The sequence below is a fragment of the Mus pahari genome, chromosome 5 (assembly GCF_900095145.1).
Source record: "Mus pahari chromosome 5, PAHARI_EIJ_v1.1, whole genome shotgun sequence".
Lineage (NCBI taxonomy): Eukaryota > Metazoa > Chordata > Mammalia > Rodentia > Muridae > Mus > Mus pahari.
This window is the reverse complement of record NC_034594.1, coordinates 39618449-39630107: the sequence shown is the minus strand read 5'-3', so window position 1 is coordinate 39630107 and position 11659 is coordinate 39618449. Positions and strand designations below refer to the sequence as shown.

The 11659-nt window shown below is 42.7% G+C and overlaps 1 protein-coding gene across 9 annotated transcripts in view; it reads right to left on the bottom strand.

Moving 5' to 3' along the window:
• Window positions 1-7932, bottom strand: part of Abi2 (abl interactor 2) — a 71667-nt gene extending 63735 nt beyond the window's left edge. For 5 of the 9 annotated variants that reach the window (XM_021197290.2, XM_029538401.1, XM_021197291.2 and 2 more), the window contains exon 1: window positions 7676-7931. In XM_021197290.2, coding sequence (XP_021052949.1) covers window positions 7676-7792 — 117 coding nt within the window. In that variant the 5' untranslated portion in view covers window positions 7793-7931. Of the gene's footprint in view, window positions 1-7675 lie in introns of all 9 variants that reach the window. The other 4 variants (XM_021197292.2, XM_029538400.1, XM_021197297.2 and 1 more) reach the window with 2 other exon arrangements.
• Window positions 7933-11659: the final 3727 nt, after the last annotated feature.

The window sequence follows — 11659 nt, the reverse complement described above, 5'->3', positions numbered from 1 at the left end:
GGACATCTGGGTTCTTTTCAACTTCTGGCTATTATAAATAAGGCTGCTATGAACATAGTGGAGCATGTGTTCTTATTACCAATTGGAACATCTTCTGGATATATGCCCAGGAGAGGTATTGCTGGATCCTCCAATAGTACTATGTCCAATTTTCTGAGGAACCGCCAGACTGATTTCCAGAGTGCATATGTAGCAGAAGATGGCCTAGTCAGCCATCATTGGGAAGAGGCCCCTTGGTCTTTCAAACTTTATATGCCCCAGTACAGGGGATACCAGGGCCAAGAAGTGGGAGTGGGGGTGGGGGAACAGGGTAGGGGGAGGGTATAGGGAACTTTCAGGATAGCATTTGAAATGTAAATGAAGAAAATACCTAATAAAAAATTGGGGGAAAAAAAGTGTTAAAATCCTTTTGATAAAACTAGCTCACTCTTCTACACTAGGGACAAGCTTCTGAAGAGGAACCATGGATTGGCACTATCTCCTGGCAGTATTGCAGTAACACATGCTGGAAAAAGCTGGTACCCTTTGTTGACTTCCTCTATTCAGCATGGACCTCTTTAAGTTCTTCATGTTCGTAATAGTGGATTTTTTTTTAAGATTTATTTATTTATTATATATAAGTACACTGTAGTTATCTTCAGACATTCCAGAAGAAAGCGTCAGATCTCATTACCTAAAAATAGAACAAGCAGAAAGCCTTGTTCCATTACAACTAGGCGGGATACAAAACTGACAGCCTCCTTTTTAGACCAGGAAATGAATGAGAAAAGGCTTTGTGGTAACTTCCCACAAACCTCTCATCTCACAGTACAAAGCAAACACAGGTGCTGTGCCAAGACTCAGGTCTGCTACAGTCAAACTGAAAACCACATGGATACATTTAACATTACCAGAGTGGAATGATGGAAGGAGCCATTCACTTAAATTTATTCAAGAGGTAAATGGTTATAGCTGTATTGATTATTAACTAGAGCTAGATACAACCCAGAAATAATGGCAGATGAGTCATATAAACTAATTCTTCCATATACTGCAACACCACTTGTTCAACAAAATAAAATGAAATGACACACTTGATATTCAAATGCGGAATGTTAAGTGGAGGAAGTCAAACATGAAAGACTATATAATTGGTAGATCCATTTAGAAGGCATTATGGGAAAAGCAAAAATCTATAGGGAAAGAAAGTACTGTGTTTCCCAAAGGTTGGGAATGAAGGGAAGGACTGAATACAAAAGGTATAAAGGAAAGCTCCTATTATGGAGGTAATATGAGTGTGAAAGGCTTTTCTTCGGTTGTTGGGTTTCGCTCTGCTAGGATTTGAAGTCAGAGCCATGCTCTCTCTATATAGACAGGCACATTTCCACTGAGCTACATCCCCAGGGACTGGCCTTTAAAATTGATTATTTTTTGAATTTATTTTACATAGAACATTTTGCCTGCATGTATGTATGTGTGCCGCATGTATTCCTGGTTCCCACAGAGCCAGAAGAGGGCATTAGATCCCCTAGAACTAGAGTCAGGGATGGTGGTGAGCTACCCCGTGGGTGCTCCGACTCCAATCTGGTTCCTCTACAAGAGCAACAAGTGCTCTTAACCACGATACCATCAATCCAGCCCCATTACTTTTATGTCCAAAAAAAGAGTGATTTGTACTATAGTTGACCTGACCTCAACAAACTTGACCTGAGAAATCAATTAAAATTTCCATGCTGTAAAACAAAACTCAACAGTTCTTACTACCCTGTATTTTTGTATCAATGCATACTAACTGATAAAAATAAATAGAAATTAAAACCTTTCCCTGCAAAATGACTACATTCTAAATACTACATGTACAACATCATACTCCAGGGCCAGTGAGCTAACTCAGTGAGTAGGAAGAGAAATACAAAAATGCTGAGGGTGTGATCTCATCCTCAAGGGTTAGATCTAGAAAGGAAAAATAAAAACACACAAAATTACTTCAAAACAGACTGCATGACTCCACATACTATTTCATGAATCCAAACTACAAACCAGTTCCATAAAAATTTAATCATAAAGTCTAAGAATAACCTAATTTTTTTTATCCATCTATGAAAAGGCTACACTTTTACTTAGTACCACAGGATATCATTTCCTAAATTCTAAAGGAAAGCCAAAACAGCCTATACTCAAAACTTTCTATACTATATATTCTACAAATACATAATACAATTTCACTTATAACTACTATCTAGGAGAGAAAGCACTCTGGACAAACGAAACTCACACACTAGTACAGTAATCCTATCATAGTACAAAGAAAAGGTAAACAGAAAGACTTCCATTGTTTGGGCAAAGGGACAATTTTGTAGCAGTCAATACATCAAGAAAAGGCAAAACAAGATGCAACTGAAGACCCTGGATCAACATAAATTATAAGGCTACTGAAATACCTTAGCAAGAAAGCACAGGGCACATACATATATATATATATATATATATATATACACACACACACACACACACACACATACATACATGGATGACATTTTAAAAAGAGCAAGGGGCCCAGGGTACAATTTTAATCTACTTTTACAATCTTGTCAAAGGTACTGATAATAACAGGTTTGTCACTGAAAACCTATAAACCAAAATGTTTCTCCTGGAAATTAGGATTACTTTCTTAGGATAAGAAGCCTAATCTCCAGGAATTTGTTCTCCCTAATTCAGTCTAGGGTTCACCTATTCAGTTCATTCCTCGCAGTGAAGGCAAAAAGTCTAAAATTGAGAAGAATGTAACTATGAGTACTCAAATTTTACTCTCAATGACTTCCTTCTTCTTGCATTTTTAAGTACTTTTATTTATGTTTTTGTTTTTTGAGACAGGGTCTTGATATATAGCGCAGGCTGTCCTGGAACTCACTATGTAAACCAAGCTGGCCTTGAATCAGAAATCTACCTGCCCCACCTCCTAAGTACTGGGATTAAAGGTGTCTGCCACCAATGCCCAGCTTAAGGTAAACTCAATTTTTGTTCCAAATAAATCTATCTTGTAGGATGATTCTTTCAGCACTCAGGAGGCAGAGCAGGTAGATCTTTGAGCTCCAGGCCAGCCTGGTCAACAGGGTAGCAAGCTCCAGATATGTATTCAAGATAACAGTAACTTTTAGGTCCTTGAATATCTAGCTACTTTATATTAATTTTTAAAAATAACATGTATTCTAATGGCACTCATTAACCTAAAAACTTTAATCTTTGCCAATTTCCAGCACAAATTTACACAGGGAAACCCTGTCTCAAAAATTAATTAATAAGACTTTGTCATAAATAAAAATAAATAAATAAATGGAATTCCTGAACATTTTCTAAGGTATTAGGCATTTCATGCTTACATTAATATGTGGAGAAAAGGAACAAAGGCATAGAAGTCAGGCAGTAGAGGCTGTACCAAGTTAATTCTGTACTTGTTTTCTTTTGTTTGTGAGTGCCACACCTTCTTCACTGAGGCAGGGTCTCTCAAGTGAACCCAGAGCTAGCCAACATAATGAGTGGCCGCAATAACAGCCAGTTACACCTGAAATTACAGGCAGCCACAATGCCCACCCTGTACTAACAAGGGTTCTAGGGATGTGAATTCCAGTACTTATGCAAGTACCACCACAGAACCATCTCCTCAGCCCCTACTAAGTAATTTTCACCATCAAGAAATAACAATCGGGGCTGGTGAGATGGCTCAGTGGGTAAGAGCACCCAACTGCTCTTCCAAAGGTCCAGAGTTCAAATCCCAGCAACCACATGATGGCTAATAACCATCCATAACAAGATCTGACTCCCTCTTCTGGAGTGTCTGTAGACAGCTATAGTGTATTTACATATAATAAATAAATAAATCTAAAAAAAAAAAAAAAAAGAAATAACAATCAAGCTAAGCATACCAGCCAACACCTGCACTTAATCCCCAGATAGAAGACCACAAGTTCAAGTCAGGCATGGGCAACATAGGGAACCCACTCTCAAGAAACAAACAACAAATCATCCTTAGAAGTATTAGCAAACAAACTATAGTCTTAATTTTTATCATCACACTTTAAAAAAGCAATTTTGCCTACATTTCCCAGAAGTTAATAAAATAAACTCTTTTTTTTTGTTTTGTTTTTTTTTGTTTTTTCTTTAATAAAATAAACTCTTAAGACTTTATTAACCAGCCGGGCGTGGTGGCGCACGCCTTTAATCCCAGCACTCGGGAGGCTGAGGCAGGCGGATTTCTGAGTTCTAGACCAGCCTGGTCTACAGAGTTCCAGGACAGCCAGGGCTATACAGAGAAACCCTGTCTCGAAAAAAAAAAACAAAACAAAAAACAAAACAAACAAACAAACAAAGACTTTATTAACCATAAGATTTAAAATTCCAATATTAACTTCACTATGTCCTAAAAAGTAAATATTTACATTTATGTACATTTCTCTATCTGTAGTATGTGTTCCTCTCCTTTTGCTCAAATCTCAACACTAATTATAATCCACAATTAGTGGTTTTTATTGTATTTCCTAGACATAAAACCAGACAATTAGCACTGACTAACAACAATTACAAATGATCAACATTTTTTTTCTGCCTTAAAAGTTACATTTCAGCTAGGTGGTGGTGGCCCATCCCTTTAATGCCAGCACTCAGGAGGCAGAGGCAAGGGTATCATCCTCTGTGAGTTCAAGACCAGCCTGGTCTACAGAGCTAGTTCCAGGACAGCCAAGACTATATAGAGAAATCCTGTCTCAATCTCCCCCTTCCCCACCCCCAAAAAGTCGTAATTCCATACAATAAAAAGTTGTTGATTTAGTTGACTGAAGCTAGAAACTAAGACACAATAGCACCATAAAAAGGTTAACTGGTGATTTGCTCAGTGAACCTGCCAACTAACTTTCATGTATTATAGGGTCACAGTCAGCATCGGGACTCTTGCTGGCCAGTCCTTCCATCACAAGAACCAGCCAAATGCACAGCTGGCTCTGCACACACCAACTACCACCAGTTGTTGTTGTTGTATCAATGTACCACAAACAAATCATGTAAAAAATATCATCCTGGGAAAGTATTATAATAATAAATCCAGTGAATCCCACAACAGAGGACAACCTAAGAAACAAAAGTATAAACTCTACCTCAGATACTAAATTAAATAGATGGCTTAAAATTCAAAATCCATTTCTAAAAAATAAATACATTTTTACAGTGGGCTGAGTGTACTTCAGTGGTAGCCTGTATTCTTAGCAAGCACAAGACCCTGAGCTCAGGCCCCGACACCAAAAATGAGTATAAATAACACACCAACACTGATACTCTGTAAGTTAGAGTTATAAATTTTAAGACGTGATCTCTTTCACCTCTTCACTTTATCAATTCATGCACTTTCCCTTTATGTGGCAATTATAATCTCAAATTATGGTAACATTCTTCTTTCAAAAACCTTTTTCTTATTAGCTGGCTGCGATTGCAATCTAATTACTTTCCCAGTCCCCAATTTCTCTTCTGACAGACAAGACTTTCCCATAATATGCTACTCAAGGCAACACAATTAGCACTTTTGGGTCTTTTAGGTTTTGCCTCTCCCGGCAGCTGTGACTCCCTGAAAATAAGAATCACCTTTCTACCCACAATTCCCTACAAAGTATAAATTAACTATACTTAGCTTGTTGCACAGTATCCAATAGGAATTAGTTCTAAGACACACTCCCACCCCACCCCAATCCCCACTCCAACCCCATCCTTGGATACTGAAGTCCTTTACATAAAATGGCATAAAATTTACATTCAATCTATCATACATCCTCCCCTAGAGTTCAAATCTGTACATTACTTATACTAGCTAATAAAATGTACACAGCACGTTAAGTAGTTGTTACATTGTTCGGGAATGACAAGAAAAAGGAAGAATATTTCCTCATCCCACAAGAAGGGCTGATGGTACATGGTATTACTATGGATTTAATTCGCTCACAGATCAGTCTCTTGAACTATATTATAAACCCCTGAAGAGTTTAGGAGTGTACCATCATCCACAGACTGGAAATTAAGCAATAAAATCTTTTTTTTTTATTTTATGATGTATTTATTTTATGTATTTGAGTACACTGTAGCTGTCTTCAGACACACCAGAAGAGGGCAACAGATCCCATTACAGATGATTGTGAGCCACCATGTGGTTGCTGGGAACTGAACTCAGGACCTCTGGAAGAGCAGTCAGTGCTCTGAAACACTGTGCCACCTCTCCAGCCTGCAGTAAAACCTTTGAATACTTCCTACATATCTCTGTACTTGTAAAGTATCTGACAGACATTTGTGAGGAATTTTGATCAATCTTTGACCAAAGACACACACTCTTCCCACTGAACACACACCTTCCACCACTTCTTTTTAGGGGAGAAGATTCAATTATGTCTGATTCATTCTCAAGACAAATGCTTACAACGTAATAGTAGAGTTCAGTGTGTGTATAACCAAATAAAATCTAAGCACATTGTCTTTGACTAACAATGTGGTTCTCAAAAAACTTAAGAACCTATAAGTTGCAGCATCTGGGTTTGGTTTTGTTTTTTTTAATTCATACTAAGATTTGAGAATAATGTTTTCCAATACAACTGTTGTTAAGGATATCTGCAGGGATGGGAGTAGGTACAAGAACATTAAAATACGGCTAACAGTTTAACATCTTGCTTCCATTCCATTTTATCCAAAGAATTTAAATGGGAGTGAAAAAAAAAAATGTAGACACAACCTGTAATTCAGTATAAGCCCTAAGGAAAACAAGAGATACTGGATTTGCATACCATGAGTTAATTTTTAAAGTGTTGCTTTAATCCACTAAATTTTTACATTTATCCTATGACCAGCTGGTTCTCATCTCACCAATGCCCCGCCCCCCACACACACTTCTCACCTTCCTACACACACACAGAAGTCCCTGTGCCAAACCGATCATCATGGGAAAAAAAACTAAGTCATGTGGTTCGTTTCCCTAATTCTTTGTGAAAATAGTCATAGTTCTTTTTTCCCAAAGGAAAATTACCTATTCTAATGAGAACTGGGAAGAAAAAGCTCATTTTCAGTTTCCCATTCTCTACAGGGAGGGGAAAAAATGGTATTAACTTGCAATAAGAGACAGTCGTTCCACCATGTCCCTTTTACAACCTAAAAAAAGAAAATTGTTTAAACTCAAAGGTTAAGAATTTTTGTTTTGTCTTCAGGGTACATTCGCAGGAATGGAGAAGTGAGGCATTTCACTTTGCAGGAAAAGCACCCCTTAATAAAAAGGGGGTCCCTCGGAATTTGGGCAGGGGGTAACCTATCCCTCTATCACACAAGCCTGCCACCGAGCAAGATCCCGTTAGACAGAAAACGCCACTCGCCACCTCCCCCGCCATCCGCAACACTGACAGGAGAGGACTGCGGGGGCGACAGGGCAGAGGCGAGGGGGCGGGACGCCACGCACCGCACGGCACCGCTCCGGGCACTCGCACGGGGCCGCCGGGGCCTTGTGGCGACCCTCGCTCCCGGCAGCCGCCGCCCTCGCCCCGTCCCCACCCCGGCCGGCGCGGCTGCCGGGACCGAGCACCGCGCGGCCTCCCCCGCTCGCCATCGCCCCGCGCGCCCCTCACAGCCCGCATCCTGCCGTGCTGCGCCGAGCCGCGCGAGGGGCCGCGTCGCAGCGCACCTGGATGTAGTTATTCTCGCAGTAGTCGGCCACCCGCTCCAGGTTCGTGTAGCTGTCGAAGAGAGCCCGGCGGCCCCCCGGGATTTCCTCTTCCAGCAGCATCTGCAGCTCCGCCATCTTCACATCCTCCTCTTCCTCCTCCTCCTCCTCCTACTCCTCCTCATACAGCCCGCAGAGGCAGCGGCCGCGACGCCCGGGAGAGGAGGAGCAGCGGCGACCGCGGCGGGAATCGGGAGGAGCGAGCGGCACCCCCACCCACCCCCACCCCGCTACGGCGCGCGACGAGGGAGCGGGCGGCGGGGATGGAGGCGGGGCGCGAGCCGGCGGGCCGCGAGGACGGTCACCGCGGCGACGGGCGCGCGCACGCGCACGCGCGCTCCCCTCCACCCGCCCCCGAGCGCCCGAAAAAGATTCCCACCCGCGCCGGCCCTCCCCCACTTCCGGCGTCTCCTAGCGACGGGAGGGCGGGGGCCGGGATGCGCGCGGGAGCCCGGCTCCCGGTTAACCCTTCGGCCCCGCGCGGCCTTCCCGGCTCTGAGAGTCGTCCGCAGCCTTTGTTAGCCAGGCGGGAAGGCACCGCCGCTCCCTGCTGCTTCCCGCCGCCGCCCCTCCATCTTCACCTCTGCGCTCCACCCCGGGGCAGGAACCCTGCGGAGGTCATCTGCCTGAGGAAGCTCGCTCTCCAGGCCCCTTGCAGCGGCCTAGGGGGAGGACATAGTGTCTAACACCTCATCAGAACAGGCAGAGCCACTGAACTTCCAGGCAGCTCTAAATGCCACCTTGGACCTCATCGGCTTCTTTACAAATTGCAGTTACCTAGTCCCAAACCCATTCGTTCGTTCATTCATTCATTCACTCCCTTCCTCCCCGGGTCCTGTCCTCTCTTTCTTCTTGGCATGGTCTCCTGTGTAGACCGGGCTGACTGGAATTACAGCCACTTGCCGTGGTTGCCCAGCCTGGGACTCCTCCTCACTTGACTTTTTTTAAATTTCGATGGTGGTTTTGCTGGTACTAATTTCTTTATTCACATGGTTGTAGCATGAATAAGATTAAACGCACAATGACAAACGTGCGTTTTTCAGATTAAGTACTACAAATTTAAGAAAGTTCATCCTGGTCTTGTTATCCAGATATCTAATCTTTTTTCATAAATATGATTGCCCCACACCCTGAAACTTTGAAAAAATAAATAAATCTGACACCTTCTGAGATACCAAGACCACAATCTTTGTTAGTTCTGTGGATACCCAAAGGATACCATCTGAGAGGGGTTTAGAGTTTAGGATTTGTGGTTTCAACCTTTTATTGCTCTTGCTGTCGCTTGGCCTCCTGTGATCAATTTTCAGATGATGAGGGAACGATTATACATTCCTAGAAAAAAAAATCAAATGCACTCGCTCACACATTTGTGGAGGAAACCCTGTGTTGTTACGTTAGCTTTATGATAAATACATTACCAATATGTGTGTACTTTTGCCACAGAGCCTAAAACAGTATTTTTAAATGATGATGTGGTTCAGCTGGATCTATTGTTGAGCACTTTACACACCTGTCTTGGTGTGAATGTTCTAAGTGTGAGAAGCTTGTTAAAAACAAAAGGGAGAGCTGGGGTTTGTAGCTGAATTTAACTATATGTGGAAAAAGAAGAGAAACCTAAAGTGTATGGAGGGGGATAGTTATGTATAGGCACACTTGGTTCAGGAAATGAGGTACAAACAGGTGAAGAAAACAAACATCAGATCAGACTCTTATACAAACCAGTAGATCAAAACCTGTGTTGATGGGTCTGGAGATATGGTCCAGCCGTTGGAACACTCACTGTTCTTCCAGAGGACCAGAGTTTGGTTCCCAACATCCGTGGCATGCTGTTCACAATCGCCTGTAACTCCAGCTGCAGGAGATACAACACCCTGCTCTGGCATCCACTGGTACCTGCACTCTGCCATACGCTCACATAAACACACACACATGAACAAAACAAAATGTTTTTAAAAGTTTGTTCATGTAAAAATTGTAGTTTTCATCTTAAAGGAAATAGGGGAGGGTTTATTCTGGAGCCATTTGAGTGACCTTGGCCAGGAAACACAGACTTAGGCTACCCCAAATTCCATGTTCCAGCATGGAAACAGTTTCATCACGTTTTTGTAGTTTTACAGAATAAAAGGTGTAAGGGAAAGCAAGTTTAAAATACATTGGTAGGTACATCAGAGCAGCAGATACATCAGGATCAGAGGGGCCTTTCAACAAGCTCAAGATGCTATTGCATGACATTCTTAACTTTTAGATTGGTTGAAGCTAGTTGCCTGCTAAGTTAATAAATACTAAAAGATCTCTTTTTATCTGTTGTCACAAGATGTTAGTTCCGACATGGCAGGGGAGAGTTGTTTGCAAGGAATGTCTCTCCGGAGAGCCAGAGCTTAGCCCAAGATAAGAGAATTAGCCTCTGGACCTGCAATAGTCCTGCCTTTCCACAGTACAGAAATTCTAACCAGCCAGCCAGCCAGCCAGTCTCTACAAACAGATTTCTCCCAGTTTTCCTTCACTACCCGATGCAGCTTCTATTCAAGTTTCCCTTCAAATCTACTAGCAGACAGGATCCTTCCCTGCTCTACTTCCACCCCCCACTAGCATTCTTTCAAATGCTGCCTAGCAAAACAAATTTCCTGAGAGAGGATTCACCAAGTCCACCAAGGGAAAACTGGACCGCTCTAATTCGGGACAGCTTCTTTGGCTCTTTAAAGAATCAGAACTAGGACTGTAACTCAGTGGTAGAGAACTTGGCTATTTTCATATAGTCTTTAAAACTCAGAACTCTGGGGACCCAAGGATGTAGGCATACATTTTCATTGCCTCTAAGAAGGATTGTTTAAAAAGAAAGAAAACAAGCCCAAAAACCTATGAATTAGGGTCCAGGACCAGATTGTGTACCTCTTGAAAACAATCACTAATTGCCCATCATTGTTAAAGCTAATGGGCATAATTGAAATCTCAGTTTTAAAGCTTTTCAAATAAACTGTTATGGTAAGACAAATCCATTTAAGCCATCAAAAAGTAACAAGATAATAGCATTTATTTAATGTGAACTCCATTGGAATAAAAACAAGCCTCTGGGGCAAGAAAACTTTAAATAAAATAATTTTAGCTGGACAGTGATGGTGTACACCTTCAATCCCAGTGTTCTGGAGGCAGAGGCACATGGATCTCTTTGAGTTGGAGGCCAGCCTGGTCTACAGAGAGAGTTCCAAGACAGCCAGGGCTACAGTGTGAAACCCGATTTGAAAGCAAGCAAACAAACAAAATGCCCCAGAACAATCTATCTCTGGATGAGTAACATTCAGGCCCATCCATGTCACTGATGTTCTTATCCAGGCTTGCAGAAGTTTCAGGGAAAGGTACAGTCCTTTTCAGAAAATGTTCGTAATATCATTTCCACCTCCACAGAAATATCTTACAGAAAAAGATAAGTAATAGTGGCCAGAGGAGAGGTGTCCGCCCGGGAGGGTTCTCACTGCCAGAGATGGTAAGATAGCCATCTTTGCCATCTTTGCTCCGGTGAGTAGCCCGGAGAGGGCGGCCTGCAGAAGCATCACAGCTTCTGGGAAAGATCCCATTTCTGTCGCTAGACATACGAGCACCTTCCCCGCCAGAAGAGAGGTGTCTGCCCAGGAGGGCTCTCAGTGCCTGAGCTGGTTGGGGAGCCATCTTTGCTCCAGTTCGCCTAGGCTCCAGTCTGCACTGGCGAGAGTGTGGACCACAGAAGCTACACAGCTTTGGGACAGACAGAAGCAACCTAGCTTCTGGGACAGACCTTGTTTCAGGCTCCAGAAATTTGAGCACCTTCCTCGCCAGAGGAAAGGTGGCCACCTGTGAGGGCTCTTCTGCCAGACCAGGTGAGAGAGTCCTATTGTGTCCAGGGTCCCTTGGTGGCTAGTCTGTGCAGGTGAGTGAATAAACTGCAGAGGCAACACATCTTCTGGGACAGGC